Source organism: Lampetra fluviatilis, chromosome 68 (genome assembly GCF_964198595.1).
Source record: "Lampetra fluviatilis chromosome 68, kcLamFluv1.1, whole genome shotgun sequence".
In the NCBI taxonomy this organism is placed as follows: Eukaryota; Metazoa; Chordata; class Hyperoartia; order Petromyzontiformes; family Petromyzontidae; genus Lampetra; species Lampetra fluviatilis.
Genome location: NC_136342.1, coordinates 1,753,724 through 1,776,731, shown reverse-complemented (window position 1 = coordinate 1,776,731; position 23,008 = coordinate 1,753,724). Strand labels below are relative to the sequence as shown.

The 23,008-nt window shown below is 54.3% G+C and overlaps 1 protein-coding gene across 1 annotated transcript in view; it reads right to left on the bottom strand.

Moving 5' to 3' along the window:
* Nucleotides 1–23,008, bottom strand: part of LOC144952525 (ecotropic viral integration site 5 protein homolog) — a 50,716-nt gene that overhangs the window by 9,408 nt on the left and 18,300 nt on the right. The window contains exons 9-12 of the mRNA XM_078882973.1: nt 21,598–21,695; nt 12,142–12,202; nt 9,890–9,942; nt 509–638 (exon numbers count right to left, since the gene is read on the bottom strand). Of these exons, the coding sequence (XP_078739099.1) occupies nt 509–638; nt 9,890–9,942; nt 12,142–12,202; nt 21,598–21,695 (342 nt within the window). The remainder of the gene's footprint in view (nt 1–508; nt 639–9,889; nt 9,943–12,141; nt 12,203–21,597; nt 21,696–23,008) is intronic.

The window sequence follows — 23,008 nt, the reverse complement described above, 5'->3', positions numbered from 1 at the left end:
CGCAGACGCACAGACACGCAGACAGACACGAACACACGGACAGACAGACGGACAGACAGACACACACACTGACACACAGACATACAGACACACACAGACAGACACACAGACACACACACAGGACATACAGACACACACACGGACACACAGACATACAGACACTCGGAGAGACAGACACACACAGGCACACACAGACACAGGCACACACAGACACAGGGACACACAGACAGACACACAGACACACACACAGACACACAGACATACAGACACACACGGACACACAGACACACACACAGGGACACAGGGACAAACAGACACACAGACACACACACACAAACACAGACACAGACAGACACACAGACACACAGACACACAGACACACACACACACAGACACACACAGGGACAGACAAACACAACCCCCACCCTCTAACGAGGACTCCAACTTGCAACATTTCCCACCGCGGGCAACCGCCAGGCCGGTCGACGCTCATGAATATTCATGAGGCGGCCAGGGGCGGGGCATAGACGGTGACGTGGGGCGGTGACGCGCGATGTTGTGCTGTACCGCGGTGTGTCCGCGCGCTCCCTACCTGCACGAGTTTGTCTACCAGCGCTGTGGCCTCCTGGTGTGCGCGCGCGGCAGGGAAAGCGAGCGGCAGAGTGAGCGAGCGAGTGAGCGAGCGAGTGAGCGAGCGAGCGATTGAGTGAGCGATTGAGTGCGCGATTGAGTGAGCGAGTGAGTGAGCGAGTGAGCGAGCGAGGTGAGCGAGTGAGTGAGCGAGCGAGTGAGCGAGCGAGCGAGTGAGTGAGCGAGCGAGTGAGCGATTGAGTGAGCGATTGAGTGAGCGAGCGAGTGAGTGAGCGAGTGAGCGAGCGAGCGAGCGAGTGAGCGATTGAGTGAGCGAGCGAGTGAGTGAGCGAGTGAGCGAGCGAGCGAGCGAGTGAGCGATTGAGTGAGCGAGCGATGTGAGCGAGCGAGTGAGCGAGTGAGCGATTGAGTGAGCGATTGAGTGCGCGATTGAGTGAGCGAGTGAGTGAGCGAGTGAGCGAGCGAGTGAGCGAGTGAGTGAGCGAGCGAGTGAGCGAGCGAGCGAGTGAGTGAGCGAGCGAGTGAGCGATTGAGTGAGCGATTGAGTGAGCGAGCGAGTGAGTGAGCGAGTGAGCGAGCGAGCGAGCGAGTGAGCGATTGAGTGAGCGAGTGAGTGAGCGAGCGAGTGAGCGATTGAGTGAGCGATTGAGTGAGCGAGCGAGTGAGTGAGCGAGTGAGCGAGCGAGCGAGTGAGCGATTGAGTGAGCGATTGAGTGAGCGAGCGAGTGAGCGAGCGAGTGAGCGAGCGAGCGAGCGAGCGAGTGAGCGATTGAGTGAGCAATTGAGTGCGCGAGCGAGTGAGTGAGCGAGCGAGTGAGCGAGTGAGCGATTGAGTGAGCGAGTGAGTGAGCGAGCGAGTGAGCGATTGAGTGAGCGATTGAGTGAGCGAGCGAGTGAGTGAGCGAGTGAGCGAGCGAGCGAGTGAGCGATTGAGTGAGCGATTGAGTGAGCGAGCGAAGTGAGCGAGCGAGTGAGCGAGCGAGCGAGCGAGCGAGTGAGCGATTGAGTGAGCAATTGAGTGCGCGAGCGAGTGAGTGAGCGAGCGAGTGAGCGATTGAGTGAGCGAGCGAGTGAGTGAGCGAGTGAGCGAGCGAGCGAGCGAGTGAGCGATTGAGTGAGCGATTGAGTGAGCGATTGAGTGAGCGATTGAGTGAGCGAGCGATTGAGAGAGCGAGAGAGTGAGCGAGCGAGTGAGTGAGCGATTGAGTGAGCGAGCGATTGAGAGAGCGAGAGAGTGAGCGAGCGAGTGAGTGAGCGAGCGATTGAGAGAGCGAGAGAGTGAGTGAGTGAGTGAGCGAGTGAGCGAGCGAGTGAGCGAGTGAGTGAGCGAGCGAGTGAGCGAGCGAGCGAGTGAGTGAGCGAGCGAGTGAGCGATTGAGTGAGCGATTGAGTGAGCGAGCGAGTGAGTGAGCGAGTGAGCGAGCGAGCGAGCGAGTGAGCGATTGAGTGAGCGAGCGAGTGAGTGAGCGAGTGAGCGAGCGAGCGAGCGAGTGAGCGATTGAGTGAGCGAGCGAGTGAGCGAGCGAGTGAGCGAGTGAGCGATTGAGTGAGCGATTGAGTGCGCGATTGAGTGAGCGAGTGAGTGAGCGAGTGAGCGAGCGAGTGAGCGAGTGAGTGAGCGAGCGAGTGAGCGAGCGAGCGAGTGAGTGAGCGAGCGAGTGAGCGATTGAGTGAGCGATTGAGTGAGCGAGCGAGTGAGTGAGCGAGTGAGCGAGCGAGCGAGCGGAGTGAGCGATTGAGTGAGCGAGTGAGTGAGCGAGCGAGTGAGCGATTGAGTGAGCGATTGAGTGAGCGAGCGAGTGAGTGAGCGAGTGAGCGAGCGAGCGAGTGAGCGATTGAGTGAGCGATTGAGTGAGCGAGCGAGTGAGCGAGCGAGTGAGCGAGCGAGCGAGCGAGCGAGGTGAGCGATTGAGTGAGCAATTGAGTGCGCGAGCGAGTGAGTGAGCGAGCGAGTGAGCGATTGAGTGAGCGAGCGAGTGAGTGAGCGAGTGAGCGAGCGAGCGAGCGAGCGAGTGAGCGATTGAGTGAGCGATTGAGTGAGCGATTGAGTGAGCGATTGAGTGAGCGAGCGATTGAGAGAGCGAGAGAGTGAGCGAGCGAGTGAGTGAGCGATTGAGTGAGCGAGCGATTGAGAGAGCGAGAGAGTGAGCGAGCGAGTGAGTGAGCGAGCGATTGAGAGAGCGAGAGAGTGAGTGAGCGAGCGAGTGAGTGAGCGAGCGAGTGAGTGAGCGAGCGAGTGAGTGAGCGAGCGATTGAGAGAGCGAGCGAGTGAATCAGAGAGAGAGTGAGGGAGCAATTGATTAAGTGAGTGAGCGATTGAGTGAGCGATTGAGTGAGCGAGCGAGTGAGTGAGCGAGTGAGCGAGCGAGCGAGCGAGTGAGCGATTGAGTGCGCGAGCGAGTGAGTGAGCGAGCGAAGTGAGCGATTGAGTGAGCGATTGAGTGAGCGAGCGAGTGAGCGAGCGAGTGAGCGAGCGAGCGAGTGAGCGATTGAGTGAGCGATTGAGTGAGCGAGCGAGTGAGCGAGCGAGTGAGCGAGCGAGCGAGTGAGCGATTGAGTGAGCGATTGAGTGCGCGAGCGAGCGAGTGAGTGAGCGAGCGAGTGAGCGATTGAGTGAGCGATTGAGTGAGCGATTGAGTGAGCGATTGAGTGAGTGAGCGAGTGAGCGAGCGAGCGAGCGAGTGAGCGATTGAGTGAGCGATTGAGTGCGCGAGCGAGTGAGTGAGCGAGCGAGTGAGCGATTGAGTGAGCGAGCGAGTGAGCGAGTGAGCGAGCGAGCGAGCGAGTGAGCGATTGAGTGAGCGATTGAGTGAGCGAGCGAGTGAGCGAGTGAGCGAGCGAGCGAGTGAGTGAGCGAGTGAGTGAGCGAGTGAGCGATTGAGTGAGCGATTGAGTGAGCGAGCGAGTGAGTGAGCGAGTGAGCGAGCGAGCGAGCGAGTGAGCGATTGAGTGAGCGATTGAGTGAGCGATTGAGTGCGCGAGCGAGTGAGTGAGCGAGCGAGTGAGTGAGCGAGCGAGTGAGCGAGCGAGTGAGTGAGCGAGCGAGTGAGTGAGCGAGTGAGCGAGCGAGCGAGTGAGTGAGCGAGTGAGCGAGCGAGCGAGCGAGCGAGTGAGCGATTGAGTGCGCGAGCGAGTGAGAGAGCGAGAGAGTGAGCGAGCGAGTGAGTGAGCGAGCGAGTGAGCGATTGAGTGAGCGAGCGAGCGAGTGAGCGATTGAGTGAGCGAGTGAGTGAGCGAGTGAGAGAGCGAGAGAGTGAGCGAGCGAGTGAGTGAGCGAGCGAGTGAGCGATTGAGTGAGCGAGCGATTGAGAGAGCGAGAGAGCGAGCGAGTGAATCAGAGAGAGAGTGAGGGAGCAATTGATTAAGTGAGTGAGCGATTGAGTGAGCGAGTGAGTGAATCAGAGAGAGAGTGAGGGAGCAATTGATTAAGTGAGTGAGCGATTGAGTGAGCGAGTGAGTGAATCAGAGAGAGAGTGAGGGAGCAGTTGATTAAGTGAGTGAGCGATTGAGTGAGCGAGTGAGTGAATCAGAGAGAGAGTGAGGGAGCAATTGATTAAGTGAGTGAGCGATTGAGTGAGCGAGTGAGTGAATCAGAGAGAGAGTGAGGGAGCAATTGATTAAGTGAGTGAGCGATTGAGTGAGCGAGTGAGTGAATCAGAGAGAGAGTGAGGGAGCAGTTGATTAAGTGAGTGAGCGATTGAGTGAGTGAGAGATCGAGCGAGCGAGCGAGTGAATCAGAGAGTGAGTGAATCAGAGAGTGAATGAGGGAGCAGTTGATTAAGTGAGTGAGCGATTGAGTGAGTGAGCGATTGAGTGAGTGAGAGATCGAGCGAGCGAGTGAATCAGAGAGTGAGTGAATCAGAGAGTGAGTGAATCAGAGAGTGAGTGAGGGAGCAGTTGATTGAGTAAGCGAGTGAGCGATTAGGTGAGTGAATCAGAGAGTGAATGAGGGAGCAGTTGATTAAGTGAGTGAGCGATTGAGTGAGTGAGCGATTGAGTGAGCGAGAGATCGAGCGAGCGAGCGAGTGAATCAGAGAGTGAGTGAATCAGAGAGTGAGTGAATCAGAGAGTGAGCGAGGGAGCAATTGATTGAGTGAGCGAGTGAGCGATTAAGTGAGTGAATCAAAGAGTGAGTGAGGGAGCAATTGATTGAGTGAGCGAGTGAGCGATTGAGTGAGTGAGTGAATCAGGGAGTGAGTGAATCAGAGAGTGAGTGAGGGAGCAATTGATTAAGTGAGTGAGCGATTGAGTGAGTGAGCGATTGAGAGAGCGAGTGAGCGAGTGAATCAGAGAGTGAGTGAATCAGGGAGTGAGTGAATCAGAGAGTGAGTGAGGGAGCAATTGATTGAGTAAGCGCGTGAGCGATTGAGTGAGTGAGTGAATCAGGGAGTGAGTGAATCAGAGAGTGAGTGAGGGAGCAATTGATTAAGTGAGTGAGCGATTGAGTGAGTGAGCGATTGAGAGAGCGAGTGAGCGATTGAGTGAGCGAGTGAGCGAGTGAATCAGAGAGTGAGTGAATCAGGGAGTGAGTGAATCAGAGAGTGAGTGAGGGAGCAATTGATTGAGTAAGCGAGTGAGCGATTGAGCGAGCGAGTGAATCAGAGAGTGAGTGAATCAGAGAGTGAGTGAATCAGAGAGTGAGTGAATCAGAGAGTGAATGAGGGAGCAGTTGATTAAGTGAGTGAGCGATTGAGTGAGTGAGCGATTGAGTGAGCGAGAGATCGAGCGAGCGAGTGAGTGAGCGAGTGAATCAGAGAGTGAGTGAATCAGAGAGTGAATGAGGGAGCAGTTGATTAAGTGAGTGAGCGATTGAGTGAGTGAGCGATTGAGTGAGGGAGTGAGTGAATCAAAGAGTGAGTGAGGGAGCAGTTGATTAAGTGAGTGAGCGATTGAGTGAGGGAGTGAGTGAATCAGAGAGAGAGTGAGGGAGCAGTTGATTAAGTGAGTGAGCGATTGAGTGAGTGAGAGATCGAGTGAGCGAGTGAATCAGAGAGTGAGTGAATCAGAGAGTGAATGAGGGAGCAGTTGATTAAGTGAGTGAGCGATTGAGTGAGTGAGCGATTGAGTGAGCGAGAGATCGAGCGAGCGAGCGAGTGAATCAGCGAGCGAGTGAATCAGAGAGTGAATGAGGGAGCAGTTGATTAAGTGAGTGAGCGATTGAGTGAGTGAGCGATTGAGTGAGTGAGAGATCGAGCGAGCGAGCGAGTGAATCAGAGAGTGAGTGAATCAGAGAGTGAGTGAATCAGAGAGTGAGTGAATCAGAGAGTGAGTGAATCAGAGAGTGAGTGAGGGAGCAATTGATTAAGTGAGTGAGCGATTGAGTGAGTGAGCGATTGAGTGAGCGAGAGATCGAGCGAGCGAGCGAGTGAATCAGAGAGTGAGTGAATCAGAGAGTGAATGAGGGAGCAGTTGATTAAGTGAGTGAGCGATTGAGTGAGTGAGCAATTGATTGAGTGAGCGAGTGAGCGATTAAGTGATTGAATCAAAGAGTGAGTGAGGGAGCAATTGATTGAGTGAGCGAGTGAGCGATTAGGTGAGTGAATCAGAGAGTGAGTGAGGGAGCAATTGATTGAGTGAGCGAGTGAGCGATTAGGTGAGTGAATCAGAGAGTGAGTGAGGGAGCAATTGATTGAGTAAGCGAGTGAGCGATTAGGTGAGTGAATCAAAGAGTGAGTGAGGGAGCAATTGATTGAGTGAGCGAGTGAGCGATTAGGTGAGTGAATCAGAGAGTGAGTGAGGGAGCAATTGATTGAGTGAGCGAGTGAGCGATTAGGTGAGTGAATCAAAGAGTGAGTGAGGGAGCAATTGATTGAGTAAGCGCGTGAGCGATTGAGTGAGTGAGTGAATCAGGGAGTGAATCAGAGAGTGAGTGAGGGAGCAATTGATTAAGTGAGTGAGCGATTGAGAGAGCGAGTGAGCGAGTGAATCAGAGAGTGAGTGAATCAGGGAGTGAGTGAATCAGAGAGTGAGTGAGGGAGCAATTGATTGAGTAAGCGAGTGAGCGATTGAGCGAGCGAGTGAATCAGAGAGTGAGTGAATCAGAGAGTGAGTGAATCAGAGAGTGAATGAGGGAGCAGTTGATTAAGTGAGTGAGCGATTGAGTGAGTGAGCGATTGAGTGAGCGAGAGATCGAGCGAGCGAGTGAGTGAGCGAGTGAATCAGAGAGTGAGTGAATCAGAGAGTGAATGAGGGAGCAGTTGATTAAGTGAGTGAGCGATTGAGTGAGCGAGAGATCGAGCGAGCGAATCAGAGAGTGAGTGAATCAGAGAGTGAATGAGGGAGCAGTTGATTAAGTGAGTGAGCGATTGAGTGAGTGAGCGATTGAGTGAGGGAGTGAGTGAATCAGAGAGTGAGTGAGGGAGCAGTTGATTAAGTGAGTGAGCGATTGAGTGAGGGAGTGAGTGAATCAGAGAGTGAATGAGGGAGCAGTTGATTAAGTGAGTGAGCGATTGAGTGAGTGAGAGATCGAGTGAGCGAGTGAATCAGAGAGTGAGTGAATCAGAGAGTGAGTGAATCAGAGAGTGAATGAGGGAGCAATTGATTAAGTGAGTGAGCGATTGAGTGAGTGAGCGATTGAGTGAGCGAGAGATCGAGCGAGCGAGTGAGTGAATCAGAGAGTGAGTGAATCAGAGAGTGAGTGAATCAGAGAGTGAGTGAATCAGAGAGTGAATGAGGGAGCAGTTGATTAAGTGAGTGAGCGATTGAGTGAGTGAGCGATTGAGTGAGGGAGTGAGTGAATCAGAGAGTGAATGAGGGAGCAGTTGATTAAGTGAGTGAGCGATTGAGTGAGTGAGAGATCGAGTGAGCGAGTGAATCAGAGAGTGAGTGAATCAGAGAGTGAGTGAATCAGAGAGTGAATGAGGGAGCAATTGATTAAGTGAGTGAGCGATTGAGTGAGTGAGCGATTGAGTGAGCGAGAGATCGAGCGAGCGAGCGAATCAGAGAGTGAGTGAATCAGAGAGTGAGCGAGGGAGCAATTGATTGAGTGAGCGAGTGAGCGATTGAGTGAGTGAATCAGAGAGTGAGCGAGGGAGCAATTGATTGAGTGAGCGAGTGAGCGATTGAGTGAGTGAATCAGAGAGTGAGTGAGGGAGCAATTGAGTGAGTGAGCGAGTGAGCGATTGAGTGAGCGAGCGAGCGGGTGAGCAAGTGAGGGAACGCGTGAACAGTGAGTGATCGATCGAGGTAACGAGTGAGGGAGCATTCGATTGAGAGATCAAGTAAGCGATTGAGTGAGCGAGTCAGCGAGCGAATGAACGAGCGAATGAGTGAGCGGGCGATCGAGTGAGCGGGTGAGCGAGGGAACGAGTGAGTGAGCATTCGATTGAGAGATTAAGTAAGCGAATGAGTGAGCGAGTCAGCGAGCGAATGAATGAGTGAGTGAGAGAGCGAGCGAGCGGATGAGTGAGTGAGCGGGCGATCGAGCGAGCGGGTGAGCGAGGGAACGAGTGAACAGTGAATGAGTGAGCGAGCCAATGAACGAGCGAATGAGTGAGTGAGCGAATGAGTGAGTGAGCGGGCGAACGAGCGGGTGAGCGAGCGAGCGGGTGAGCGAGCGGGTGAGCGAGCGGGTGAGCGAGGGAACGAGTGAACAGTGAATGAGTGAGCGAGCCAATGAACGAGCGAATAAGTGAGTGAGCGAATGAGTGAGTGAGCGGGCGAACGAGCGGGTGAGCGAGCGAGCGGGTGAGCGAGCGAGCGGGTGAACAGTGAATGAGCGAGAGGGCGAGCGAGCGAACCATCAGGTAAGCGGCAGGCAGCAGCAGCAGGGGAAGGAACGGAGGGAGAGAACAAGAGGCGAGAGAGAGAGACAGGGCTCGTGAGCAGAGGCACCACCAATCACACGGCACGGTCGCAGATCGAGAGAAAGCAACAGCGAGAAACAGTCGGACGCGGTTCGGTGATGTCCGCTTTCCTTTTGACGCACGGGAAGGCTGGCAGCCGCCGTCGTTACTATTTATTCATTTCGCTGGTCCGCCCCCAGAAACGCTCCTCCGAGACTCAAGGATCTATGTCACGAGGGTCCTGCCCCCAGGTGTTGGGCAGTAGGGTGGTGGTCACGATGCTCGCTGCTGCGTGAATCAGATGCTTGAATTGGTTCCACGCTTACATTGACTCGAACAAGTTCAACCTCTTCTGCTTGGTTCTTTCGGTAAAGTCACGTCGAAGGGAAATAATAAAATTATAATAAAGACGCTGTCTTTCCGACAAACTTGTTCTTCGCCTGAGGACGTCGTGAGAATTGTATTTTATGAAGTTTTATTTTTATTATTTTATTATTTCCCTTCTACGTGACTTTACCGAAAGAACCAAGAAGATGAATCCCTGCTGCAGTCACGAAAGAAGCTTTACATCGAAGTTCAACCTGTTTGGCACCTGGCACTTCCTCTTTAGGACACGCCCCTTCCGCTTTAGACCACTCCCCCTTCCTACCCACGACCCCGCCCAAGACCCAGCCCGCGACCCAGCCCGCGACCCAGCCCGCGACCCAGCCCGCGACCCTACCCGACGCCCCACCCACCGCCCCACCCTGCCCACACCCACCACCCCACCCCACCTACCACCCACCACCCCACCCACCGCCCCACCCACCGCCGCACCCACCGCCCCACCCACCGCCCCACCCCACCCACCGCTCCACCCCACCGCCCCACCCACCGCCCCACCCTGCCCACACCCACCACCCCACCCCACCCACCACCCACTGCCCCACCCACCACCCCACCCACCGCCCCACCCTCCGCCCCACCCCACCCACCACCCACCGCCCAACCCACCGCCCCACCCACCGCCCCACCCACCGCCCCACCCACCGCCCCACCCACCGCCCACCCACGACCCCACCCACGGCCCCACCCACCGCCCCACCCTGCCCACACCCACCACCCCACCCACGACCCCACCCACCGCCCCACCCACCGCCCCACCCACCGCCCCACCCCACCCACCACCCACCGCCCCACCCACCGCCCCACCCTGCCCACACCCACCACCCCACCCCACCCACCACCCACCGCCCCACCCACCGCCCCACCCCACCCACCACCCACCGCCCCACCCACCGCCCCACCCACCGCCCCACCCACCGCCCCACCCACCGCCCCACCCACCGCCCACCCACGACCCCACCCACGGCCCCACCCACCGCCCCACCCTGCCCACACCCACCACCCCACCCACGACCCCACCCCACCCACCACCCACCGCCCCACCCACCACCCCACCCTGCCCCCACCCACCGCCCCACCCACCGCCCACCCACCGTGCCCCGCGTGGTGACGGGGCGCTGCTGCTCACCTTCTCCAGATTCTCCACCCTCTGTCGGAGGAGACGGTTTTCTGTCCGGAGACGCTGGAGACACGGCAGGCAGAGAGACAGACAGAGAGACAGACAGGGAGACAGACAGAGAGACAGGGGGACAGACAGACAGAGAGACAGACAGAGAGACAGACAGGGGGACAGACAGACAGAGAGACAGACAGAGAGACAGACAGGGAGACAGACAGGGGGACAGACAGACAGACAGAGAGACAGACATTACAGAGAAAGGGAGACAGGGAGACACACAGAGAGACAGAGAGACAGGCGGGGAGACAGGGAGCCGGACAGGGAGACAGACAGGGAGACAGACAGAGAGACGGGACAGGGAGACACACAGAGAGACGGACATTACAGAGAGACAACATCGGCACACACAGTCGGGAATCGAACCCAGGACCAGCTGCTGCCACCTGTACCACCCGTACCACCCGTACCACCTGCCACCCTGCCACCCGTACCACCTGCCACCCGTACCACCTGCCACCCTGCCACCCGTACCACCTGCCACCCGTACCACCCGTACCACCTGCCACCCGTACCACCTGCCACCCGTACCACCTGCCACCCTACCACCCGTACCACCTGCCACCCGTACCACCTGCCACCCGTACCACCTGCCACCTGTACCACCCGTACCACCCTACCACCCGTACCACCCTACCACCCTACCACCCGTACCACCTGCCACCCGTACCACCTGCCACCTGCCACCCTACCACCCTACCACCCGTACCACCCGTACCACCCGTACCACCCGTACCACCTGCCACCCTGCCACCTACCACCCGTACCACCCGTACCACCCGTACCACCCGTACCACCTGCCACCTGCCACCCGTACCACCTACTACCCTGCCACCCGTACCACCCGTACCACCTGCCACCCGTACCACCCGTACCACCCGTACCACCTGCCACCCGTACCACCCGTACCACCCGTACCACCCGTACCACCCGTACCACCCGTACCACCTGCCACCCGTACCACCCGTACCACCCGTACCACCCGTACCACCCGTACCACCCGTACCACCCGTACCACCTGCCACCCGTACCACCCGTACCACCCGTACCACCTGCCACCCGTACCACCCGTACCACCCGTACCACCTGCCACCCGTACCACCTGCCACCCGTACCACCCGTACCACCCGTACCACCTGCCACCCGTACCACCCGTACCACCTGCCACCCGTACCACCTGCCACCCGTACCACCCGTACCACCCGTACCACCTGCCACCCGTACCACCCGTACCACCTGCCACCCGTACCACCTGCCACCCGTACCACCCGTACCACCCGTACCACCTGCCACCCGTACCACCCGTACCACCCGTACCACCCGTACCACCTGCCACCCGTACCACCCGTACCACCCGTACCACCTGCCACCCGTACCACCTGCCACCCGTACCACCCGTACCACCCGTACCACCTGCCACCCGTACCACCCGTACCACCTGCCACCCGTACCACCTGCCACCCGTACCACCCGTACCACCCGTACCACCTGCCACCCGTACCACCCGTACCACCCGTACCACCTGCCACCCGTACCACCCGTACCACCCGTACCACCCGTACCACCTGCCACCTGTACCACCCGTACCACCCGTACCACCTGCCACCCGTACCACCCGTACCACCCGTACCACCTGCCACCCGTACCACCCGTACCACCCGTACCACCCGTACCACCTGCCACCCGTACCACCCGTACCACCCGTACCACCTGCCACCCGTACCACCTGCCACCCGTACCACCCGTACCACCCGTACCACCTGCCACCCGTACCACCCGTACCACCTGCCACCCGTACCACCTGCCACCCGTACCACCCGTACCACCCGTACCACCTGCCACCCGTACCACCCGTACCACCCGTACCACCTGCCACCTGTACCACCCGTACCACCCGTACCACCTGCCACCTGTACCACCCGTACCACCCGTACCACCCGTACCACCTGCCACCTGTACCACCCGTACCACCCGTACCACCTGCCACCCGTACCACCTGCCACCCGTACCACCCGTACCACCCGTACCACCTGCCACCTGTACCACCCGTACCACCCGTACCACCCGTACCACCCGTACCACCTGCCACCCGTACCACCCAACCACCCGTACCACTCGTACCACCCGTACCCCTGCCACCCGTACCACCCTGCGGGCCCCCTGCGGGCCCCCTGCGGGCCCCCTGCCCCAGGGCTGAACCTTCACCTTCATCTCCACCTGCTCCTGGATCTCCTTGCTGCGCTGGGTGTTGTATTCCCTCTCGAGCCTGCGTGGCAGGGAGACACAGACAAAGGTCCCCCGTGTAGCCTCCAGCATGCCGTGAGGGGCAAGTGCTGTTAGTAGCGAATAGCAGCAGCAGCAGCAGCAGCCGATGATGAAGGCTACCGGCACTGTGGCACCAGAGGGGGTGGGTGGTGAGTGAGCGGTGAGCGAGGGGTGAGCGAGGGGTGAGCGAGGGGTGAGCGAGTAGTGAGCGATTGGTGTGCGAGGGGCGAGTGAGTGGGGTGAGTGAGTGTGTGAGTGAGTGAGTGTATGAGTGAGTGAGTGAGTGTGTGAGTGAGTGAGTGTATGAGTGAGTGAGTGTATGAGTGAGTGTATGAGTGAGTGAGTGTGTGAGTGAGTGAGTGAGTGTATGAGTGAGTGTATGAGTGAGTGATTGTATGAGTGAGTGAGTGTATGAGTGAGTGTATGAGTGAGAGAGCGAGTGGTGAGTGAGTGAGTGTGTGAGTGAGTGAGTGTATGAGTGAGTGAGTGAGTGTATGAGTGAGTGAGTGTATGAGTGAGTGAGTGAGTGTATGAGTGAGTGTATGAGTGAGTGTATGAGTGAGTGAGTGTATGAGTGAGTGTATGAGTGAGTGAGTGGTGAGTGTATGAGTGAGTGTATGAGTGATAGAGTGTATGAGTGAGTGAGTGTATGAGTGAGTGAGTGTATGAGTGAGTGAGTGAGTGTATGAGTGAGTGAGTGTATGAGTGAGTGAGTGTATGAGTGAGTGAGTGAATGTATGAGTGAGTGAGTGTATGAGTGAGTGTATGAGTGAGTGAGTGAGTGAATGAGTGTATGAGTGAGTGTATGAGTGAGTGTATGAGTGAGTGAGTGTATGAGTGAGTGTATGAGTGAGAGAGCGAGTGGTGAGTGAGTGAGTGTATGAGTGAGTGAGTGAGTGTATGAGTGAGTGAGTGAGTGTATGAGTGAGTGTATGAGTGAGTGTATGAGTGAGAGAGCGAGTGGTGAGTGAGTGAGTGTATGAGTGAGTGAGTGAGTGTATGAGTGAGTGAGTGAGTGTATGAGTGAGTGTATGAGTGAGTGTATGAGTGAGTGAGTGTATGAATGAGTGTATGAGTGAGTGAGTGTATGAGTGAGTGAGTGTATGAGTGAGTGAGTGTATGAGTGAGTGAGTGGTGAGTGAGTGAGTGTATGAGTGAGTGAGTGAGTGTATGAGTGAGTGAGTGAGTGTATGAGTGAGTGAGTGAGTGTATGAGTGAGTGAGTGAGTGTATGAGTGAGTGAGTGAGTGTATGAGTGAGTGTATGAGTGAGTGTATGAGTGAGTGAGTGTATGAGTGAGTGTATGAGTGAGTGAGTGAGTGTATGAGTGAGTGAGTGTATGAGTGAGTGAGTGTATGAGTGAGTGAGTGTATGAGTGAGTGAGTGGTGAGTGAGTGAGTGTATGAGTGAGTGAGTGAGTGTATGAGTGAGTGAGTGAGTGTATGAGTGAGTGAGTGAGTGTATGAGTGAGTGAGTGAGTGTATGAGTGAGTGAGTGAGTGTATGAGTGAGTGTATGAGTGAGTGTATGAGTGAGTGAGTGTATGAGTGAGTGTATGAGTGAGTGAGTGTGTGAGTGAGTGAGTGTGTGAGTGAGTGGTGAGTGTATGAATGAGTCAGTGTATGAGTGAGTGTGTGAGTGAGTGAGTGTATGAGTGAGTGAGTGTATGAGTGAGTGAGTGAGTGAGTGAATGAGTGAGTGTATGAGTGAGTGAGTGAGTGTGTGAGTGAGTGAGTGTATGTGTGAGTGAGTGTGTAAGTGAGTGAGTGTATGAGTGAGTGAGTGTATGAGTGAGTGTATGAGTGAGTGAGTGTATGAGTGAGTGAGCGAGTGTATGAGTGAGTAAGTGTATGAGTGAGTGAGTGTATGAGTGAGTGTGTAAGTGAGTGAGTGTGTGAGTGAGTGTGTGAGTGAGTGAGTGTGTGAGCGAGTGAGTGAGTGGTGAGTGAGTGTATGAGTGAGTGTATGAGTGAGTGAGTGAGTGTATGAGTGAGTGTGTGTATGAGTGAGTGAGTGAGTGGTGAGTGAGTGAGTGAGTGTATGAGTGAGTGAGCGAGTGTATGAGTGAGTGAGTGTATGAGTGAGTGAGTGTATGAGTGTATGAGTGAGTGTATGAGTGAGTGAGTGTATGAGTGAGTGAGTGTATGAGTGACTGTATGAGTGAGTGTATGAGTGAGTGAGTGAGTGTATGAGTGAGTGTGTGTATGAGTGAGTGAGTGGTGAGTGAGTGAGTGAGTGTATGAGTGAGTGTGTGTATGAGTGAGTGAGTGGTGAGTGAGTGAGTGAGTGAGTGTATGAGTGAGTGTGTGTATGAGTGAGTGAGTGGTGAGTGAGTCAGTGAGTGTATGAGTGAGTGAGCGAGTGTATGAGTGAGTGAGTGTATGAGTGAGTGTGTGAGTGTGTGAGTGAGTGAGTGAGTGTGTGAGTGAGTGAGTGAGTGAGTGTGTGAGTGAGTGAGTGAGTGTGTGAGTGAGTGAGTGAGTGAGTGTGTGAGTGAGTGAGTGTGTGAGTGAGTGAGTGAGTGTGTGAGTGAGTGAGTGTGTGAGTGAGTGAGTGAGTGTGTGAGTGAGTGAGTGAGCGAGTGGTGAGTGAGTGAGCGAGCGAGTGGTGAGTGAGTGAGCGAGTGGTGAGTGAGTGAGTGAGCGAGTGGTGAGTGAGTGTATGAGTGAGTGAGTGAGCGAGCGAGTGGTGAGTGAGTGAGTGAGCGAGTGGTGAGTGAGTGAGTGAGCGAGTGGTGAGTGAGTGAGTGAGCGAGTGTATGAGTGAGTGAGTGAGCGAGTGTGTGAGTGAGTGAGTGAGTGGTGAGTGAGTGAGTGAGTGTGTGAGTGAGTGAGTGAGTGTGTGAGTGAGTGAGTGTATGAGTGAGTGAGTGTATGAGTAAGTGAGTGAGTGTGTGAGTGAGTGAGTGTATGAGTGAGTGAGTGAGTGTATGAGTGAGTGAGTGAGTGTATGAGTGAGTGAGTGAGTGAGTGTCTGAGTGAGTGAGTGAGTGTATGAGTGAGTGAGTGAGTGTGTGAGTGTGTGAGTGAGTGTGTGAGTGAGTGAATGAGTGTATGAGTGTATGAGTGTATGAGTGAGTGAGTGAGTGTCTGAGTGAGTGTATGAGTGAGTGAGTGAGTGGTGAGTGAGTGTATGAGTGAGTGTCTGAGTGAGCGAGCGAGTGGTGAGTGTGTGAGTGAGTGTGTGAGTGAGTGTGTGAGTGAGTGTCTGAGTGAGCGAGCGAGTGGTGAGTGTGTGAGTGAGTGTGTGAGTGAGTGTGTGAGTGAGTGTGTGAGTGAGTGTCTGAGTGAGTGAGTGAGTGTGTGAGTGTGTGAGTGAGTGTGTGAGTGAGTGTCTGAGTGAGCGAGCGAGTGGTGAGTGTGTGAGTGAGTGTATGAGTGAGTGAGTGTGTGAGCGAGTGGTGAGTGTGTGAGTGAGTGTGTGAGTGAGTGGTGAGTGAGTGAGTGTATGAGTGAGCGAGTGAGCGAGTGGTGAGTGAGTGAGTGAGTGTCTGAGTGAGTGAGCGAGTGAGCGAGTGGTGAGTGAGTGAGTGAGTGTGTGAGTGTGTGAGTGAGTGAGTGAGTGAGTGAGCGAGTGAGCGAGTGGTGAGTGTGTGAGTGAGTGAGTGAGTGAGTGAGCGAGTGGTGAGTGAGTGAGCGAGCGAGTGGTGAGTGAGTGAGTGAGTGGTGAGTGAGTGAGTGAGTGAGCGAGTGGTGAGTGAGTGAGCGAGTGAGCGAGTGGTGAGTGAGTGAGTGAGCGAGCGAGTGTATGAGTGAGCGAGTGAGCGAGTGGTGAGTGAGTGAGTCAGTGTCTGAGTGAGTGAGCGAGTGAGCGAGTGGTGAGTGAGTGAGTGAGTGTGTGAGTGTGTGAGTGAGTGAGTGAGTGAGTGAGCGAGTGAGCGAGTGGTGAGTGTGTGAGTGAGTGAGTGAGCGAGTGGTGAGTGAGTGAGCGAGCGAGTGGTGAGTGAGTGAGTGAGTGGTGAGTGAGTGAGTGAGTGAGTGAGTGAATGAGTGAGTGAGTGGTGAGTGAGTGAGTGTATGAGTGAGTGAGTGAGTGTATGAGTGAGTGAGTGTATGAGTGAGTGAGTGTATGAGTGAGTGAGTGTATGAGTGAGTGTGTGTATGAGTGAGTGAGTGGTGTATGAGTGAGTGAGTGTATGAGTGAGTGAGTGAGTGTGTGAGTGAGTGGTGAGTGTATGAGTGAGTGAGTGAGTGTATGAGTGAGTGAGTGTGTGAGTGAGTGAGTGTGTGAGTGAGTGAGTGTATGAGTGAGTGAGTGTATGAGTGAGTGAGTGAGTGTATGAGTGAGTGTATGAGTGAGTGTATGAGTGAGTGAGTGAGTGAGTGTATGAGTGAGTGAGTGTATGAGTGAGTGAGTGAGCGAGTGTATGAGTGAGTGAGTGTATGAGTGAGTGAGTGTATGAGTGAGTGAGTGAGTGTATGAGTGAGTGTATGAGTGAGTGTATGAGTGAGTGAGTGTATGAGTGAGTGTATGAGTGAGTGAGTGGTGAGTGTATGAGTGAGTGTATGAGTGAGTGAGTGAGTGTATGAGTGAGTGAGTGTATGAATGAGTGTATGAGTGAGTGAGTGTATGAGTGAGTGAGTGTATGAGTGAGTGAGTGTATGAGTGAGTGATTGGTGAGTGAGTGAGTGTATGAGTGAGTGAGTGAGTGTATGAGTGAGTGTATGAGTGAGTGTATGAGTGAGTGTATGAGTGAGTGAGTGTATGAGTGAGTGTATGAGTGAGTGAGTGGTGAGTGTATGAGTGAGTGTATGAGTGATAGAGTGTATGAGTGAGTGAGTGTATGAGTGAGTGAGTGTATGAGTGAGTGAGTGAGTGTATGAGTGAGTGAGTGTATGAGTGAGTGAATGTATGAGTGAGTGAGTGTATGAGTGAGTGTATGAGTGAGTGAGTGAGTGAATGAGTGAGTGAGTGGTGAGTGAGTGAGTGTATGAGTGAGTGAGTGTATGAGTGAGTGTATGAGTGAGAGAGCGAGTGGTGAGTGAGTGAGTGTATGAGTGAGTGAGTGTATGAGTGAGTGAGTGAGTGTATGAGTGAGTGTATGAGTGAGTGTATGAGTGAGTGAGTGTATGAATGAGTGTATGAGTGAGTGAGTGTATGAGTGAGTGAGTGTATGAGTGAGTGAGTGTATGAGTGAGTGAGTGGTGAGTGAGTGAGTGTATGAGTGAGTGAGTGAGTGTATGAGTGAGTGAGTGAGTGTATGAGTGAGTGAGTGAGTGTATGAGTGAGTGAGTGAGTGTATGAGTGAGTGAGTGAGTGTATGAGTGAGTGTATGAGTGAGTGTATGAGTGAGTGAGTGTATGAGTGAGTGTATGAGTGAGTGAGTGTGTGAGTGAGTGAGTGTGTGAGTGAGTGGTGAGTGTATGAATGAGTCAGTGTATGAGTGAGTGTGTGAGTGAGTGAGTGTATGAGTGAGTGAGTGTATGAGTGAGTGAGTGAGTGAATGAGTGAGTGTATGAGTGAGTGAGTGTGTGAGTGAGTGAGTGTATGTGTGAGTGAGTGTGTAAGTGAGTGAGTGTATGAGTGAGTGAGTGTATGAGTGAGTGTATGAGTGAGTGAGTGTATGAGTGAGTGAGCGAGTGTATGAGTGAGTAAGTGTATGAGTGAGTGAGTGTATGAGTGAGTGTGTAAGTGAGTGAGTGTGTGAGTGAGTGTGTGAGTGAGTGAGTGTGTGAGCGAGTGAGTGAGTGGTGAGTGAGTGTATGAGTGAGTGTATGAGTGAGTGAGTGAGTGTATGAGTGAGTGTGTGTATGAGTGAGTGAGTGAGTGGTGAGTGAGTGAGTGAGTGTATGAGTGAGTGAGCGAGTGTATGAGTGAGTGAGTGTATGAGTGAGTGAGTGTATGAGTGTATGAGTGAGTGTATGAGTGAGTGAGTGTATGAGTGAGTGAGTGTATGAGTGACTGTATGAGTGAGTGTATGAGTGAGTGAGTGAGTGTATGAGTGAGTGTGTGTATGAGTGAGTGAGTGGTGAGTGAGTGAGTGAGTGTATGAGTGAGTGTGTGTATGAGTGAGTGAGTGGTGAGTGAGTGAGTGAGTGTATGAGTGAGTGTGTGTATGAGTGAGTGAGTGGTGAGTGAGTCAGTGAGTGTATGAGTGAGTGAGCGAGTGTATGAGTGAGTGAGTGTGTGAGTGAGTGAGTGAGTGTGTGAGTGAGTGAGTGAGTGTGTGAGTGAGTGAGTGTGTGAGTGAGTGAGTGAGTGTGTGAGTGAGTGAGTGAGTGTGTGAGTGAGTGAGTGTGTGAGTGAGTGAGTGAGTGTGTGAGTGAGTGAGTGAGCGAGTGGTGAGTGAGTGAGCGAGCGAGTGGTGAGTGAGTGAGCGAGTGGTGAGTGAGTGAGTGAGCGAGTGGTGAGTGAGTGTATGAGTGAGTGAGTGAGCGAGCGAGTGGTGAGTGAGTGAGTGAGCGAGTGGTGAGTGAGTGAGTGAGCGAGTGGTGAGTGAGTGAGTGAGCGAGTGTATGAGTGAGTGAGTGAGCGAGTGTGTGAGTGAGTGAGTGAGTGGTGAGTGAGTGAGTGAGTGTGTGAGTGAGTGAGTGAGTGTGTGAGTGAGTGAGTGTATGAGTGAGTGAGTGTATGAGTGAGTGAGTGAGTGTGTGAGTGAGTGAGTGTATGAGTGAGTGAGTGAGTGTATGAGTGAGTGAGTGAGTGTATGAGTGAGTGAGTGAGTGAGTGTATGAGTGAGTGAGTGAGTGTATGAGTGAGTGAGTGAGTGTGTGAGTGTGTGAGTGAGTGTGTGAGTGAGTGAATGAGTGTATGAGTGTATGAGTGTATGAGTGAGTGAGTGAGTGTCTGAGTGAGTGTATGAGTGAGTGAGTGAGTGGTGAGTGAGTGTATGAGTGAGTGTCTGAGTGAGCGAGCGAGTGGTGAGTGTGTGAGTGAGTGTATGAGTGAGTGAGTGTGTGAGCGAGTGGTGAGTGTATGAGTGAGTGTGTGTATGAGTGAGTGAGTGAGTGGTGAGTGAGTGAGTGAGTGTATGAGTGAGTGTGTGTATGAGTGAGTGTGTGAGTGAGTGTGTGAGTGAGTGGTGAGTGAGTGAGTGAGTGTATGAGTGAGCGAGTGAGCGAGTGGTGAGTGAGTGAGTGAGTGTCTGAGTGAGTGAGCGAGTGAGCGAGTGGTGAGTGAGTGAGTGAGTGTGTGAGTGAGTGAGCGAGTGAGCGAGTGAGCGAGTGGTGAGTGTGTGAGTGAGTGAGTGAGTGAGTGAGCGAGTGGTGAGTGAGTGAGCGAGTGGTGAGTGAGTGAGTGAGTGGTGAGTGAGTGAGTGAGTGGTGAGTGAGTGAGTGAGCGAGTGGTGAGTGAGTGAGCGAGTGAGCGAGTGGTGAGTGAGTGAGTGAGCGAGCGAGTGTATGAGTGAGCGAGTGAGCGAGTGGTGAGTGAGTGAGTCAGTGTCTGAGTGAGTGAGCGAGTGAGCGAGTGGTGAGTGAGTGAGTGAGTGTGTGAGTGTGTGAGTGAGTGAGTGAGTGAGTGAGCGAGTGAGCGAGTGGTGAGTGAGTGAGTGAGTGTGTGAGTGTGTGAGTGAGTGAGTGAGTGAGTGAGCGAGTGGTGAGTGAGTGAGCGAGCGAGTGGTGAGTGAGTGAGTGAGTGGTGAGTGAGTGGTGAGTGAGTGAGCGAGTGAGCGAGTGGTGAGTGAGTGAGTGAGCGAGCGAGTGTATGAGTGAGCGAGTGAGCGAGTGGTGAGTGAGTGAGTGAGTGTGTGAGTGAGTGAGCGAGTGAGCGAGTGGTGAGTGAGTGAGTGAGTGTGTGAGTGAGTAAGCGAGTGGTGAGTGAGCGACTCACTTGCGCATCCTCTTGGCGTTGTACTTGACCTGGAAGGCCTGTGTCATCAGTGAGTGAGCGAGTGGTGAGTGAGTGAGTGAGCGAGCGAGTGGTGAGTGAGTGAGTGTATGAGTGAGCGAGTGAGCGAGTGAGCGAGTGGTGAGTGAGTGAGTGAGTGAGCGAGCGAGTGGTGAGTGAGTGAGTGAGTGGTGAGTGAGTCAGTGAGTGAGCGAGTGGTGAGTGAGTGAGTGAGCGAGCGAGTGGTGAGTGAGTGAGTGAGCGAGCGAGCGAGTGGTGAGTGAGTGAGTGAGTCAGTGAGTGAGCGAGTGGTGAGTGAGTGAGTGAGCGAGCGAGTGGTGAGTGAGTGAGTGAGTGTGTGAGTGTGTGAGTGAGTGAGCGAGTGAGCGAGTGAGCGAGTGGTGAGTGTGTGAGTGAGTGAGTGAGTGAGTGAGCGAGTGGTGAGTGAGTGAGCGAGTGGTGAGTGAGTGAGTGAGTGGTGAGTGAGTGAGTGAGTGGTGAGTGAGTGAGTGAGTGAGCGAGTGGTGAGTGAGTGAGCGAGTGAGCGAGTGGTGAGTGAGTGAGTGAGCGAGCGAGTGTATGAGTGAGCGAGTGAGCGAGTGGTGAGTGAGTGAGTCAGTGTCTGAGTGAGTGAGCGAGTGAGCGAGTGGTGAGTGAGTGAGTGAGTGTGTGAGTGTGTGAGTGAGTGAGTGAGTGAGTGAGCGAGTGAGCGAGTGGTGAGTGAGTGAGTGAGTGTGTGAGTGTGTGAGTGAGTGAGTGAGTGAGTGAGCGAGTGGTGAGTGAGTGAGCGAGCGAGTGGTGAGTGAGTGAGTGAGTGGTGAGTGAGTGGTGAGTGAGTGAGCGAGTGAGCGAGTGGTGAGTGAGTGAGTGAGCGAGCGAGTGTATGAGTGAGCGAGTGAGCGAGTGGTGAGTGAGTGAGTGAGTGTCTGAGTGAGTGAGCGAGTGAGCGAGTGGTGAGTGAGTGAGTGAGTGTGTGAGTGTGTGAGTGAGTGAGTGAGTGAGTGAGCGAGTGAGCGAGTGGTGAGTGAGTGAGTGAGTGTGTGAGTGTGTGAGTGAGCGAGTGAGCGAGTGGTGAGTGAGTGAGTGAGCGAGCGAGTGTATGAGTGAGCGAGTGAGCGAGTGGTGAGTGAGTGAGTGAGTGTCTGAGTGAGTGAGCGAGTGAGCGAGTGGTGAGTGAGTGAGTGAGTGTGTGAGTGAGTAAGCGAGTGGTGAGTGAGCGACTCACTTGCGCATCCTCTTGGCGTTGTACTTGACCTGGAAGGCCTGTGTCATCAGTGAGTGAGCGAGTGGTGAGTGAGTGAGTGAGCGAGCGAGTGGTGAGTGAGTGAGTGTATGAGTGAGCGAGTGAGCGAGTGAGCGAGTGGTGAGTGAGTGAGTGAGTGAGCGAGCGAGTGGTGAGTGAGTGAGTGAGTGGTGAGTGAGTCAGTGAGTGAGCGAGTGGTGAGTGAGTGAGTGAGCGAGCGAGTGGTGAGTGAGTGAGTGAGCGAGCGAGTGGTGAGTGAGTGAGTGAGCGAGCGAGCGAGTGGTGAGTGAGTGAGTGAGTCAGTGAGTGAGCGAGTGGTGAGTGAGTGAGTGAGCGAGCGAGTGGTGAGTGAGTGAGTGAGCGAGCGAGTGGTGAGTGGGCGACTCACTTGCGCATCCTCTTGGCGTTGTACTTCACCTGGAAGGCCTGTGTCATCAGCCACTCGGGGCAACTGTCAAACATGTGGGGGATGGCCTTTTGGAAATGCTGCGAAGGTCACGGGGTCACGGGGTCACACAGACACGGGGTCACGGGGTCATGGAAACGTGGGGTCACGGGGTCACAAAGACACGGGGTCATGGAGACGTGGGGTCACGGGGTCACAAAGACACGGGGTCATCTAGACGTGCGGTCACAGACACACAGGGTCATGGGTCACAGGGTCATGGGTCACACAAGGTCATGGGTCACAGGGTCACAGACACACAGGGTCATGGGTCACAGACACACAGGGTCACAGGGTCATGGGTCACAGACACACAGGGTGACAGGGTCACGGGTCACAGGGTCATGGGTCAGACACACAGGGTCATGGGTCACAGGGTCACAGATCACAGACACACAGGTCACAGGGTCACAGGTACACGTGGTCATAGAGACCCGGGGTTATGAGGTGTGATGAGTCTGTGTGTCTCTGTGTGATGAGTCTATGTGTCTCTGTGTGATGAGTCTGTGTGTCTCTGTGTGATGAGTCTGTGGGTCTCTGTGTGATGAGTCTGTGGGTCTCTGTGTGGTGAGTCTGTGGGTCTCTGTGTAATGAGTCTATGGGTCTCTGTGTGATGAGTCTGTGGGTCTCTGTGTAATGAGTCTGTGGGTCTCTGTGTAATGAGTCTATGGGTCTCTGTGTGATGAGTCTGTGGGTCTCTGTGTAATGAGTCTGTGGGTCTCTGTGTAATGAGTCTATGGGTCTCTGTGTGATGAGTCTGTGGGTCTCTGTGTGATGAGTCTGTGTGTCTCTGTGTGATGAGTCTGTGTGTCTCTGTGTGATGAGTCTGTGGGTCTCTGTGTAATGAGTCTGTGGGTCTCTGTGTAATGAGTCTATGGGTCTCTGTGTGATGAGTCTGTGGGTCTCTGTGTAATGAGTCTATGGGTCTCTGTGTGATGAGTCTGTGGGTCTCTGTGTGGTGAGTCTGTGGGTCTCTGTGTGATGAGTCTGTGGGTCTCTGTGTGATGAGTCTGTGGGTCTCTGTGTGATGAGTCTATGGGTCTCTGTGTAATGAGTCTATGGGTCTCTGTGTGATGAGTCTGTGGGTCTCTGTGTAATGAGTATATGGGTCTCTGTGTAATGAGTCTATGGGTCTCTGTGTAATGAGTCTATGGGTCTCTGTGTGATGAGTCTGTGGGTCTCTGTGTGATGAGTCTGTGGGTCTCTGTGTGATGAGTCTATGGGTCTCTGTGTGATGAGTCTGTGGGTCTCTGTGTGATGAGTCTGTGGGTCTCTGTGTAATGAGTCTGTGGGTCTCTGTGTGATGAGTCTGTGGGTCTCTGTGTGATGAGTCTGTGGGTCTCTGTGTGATGAG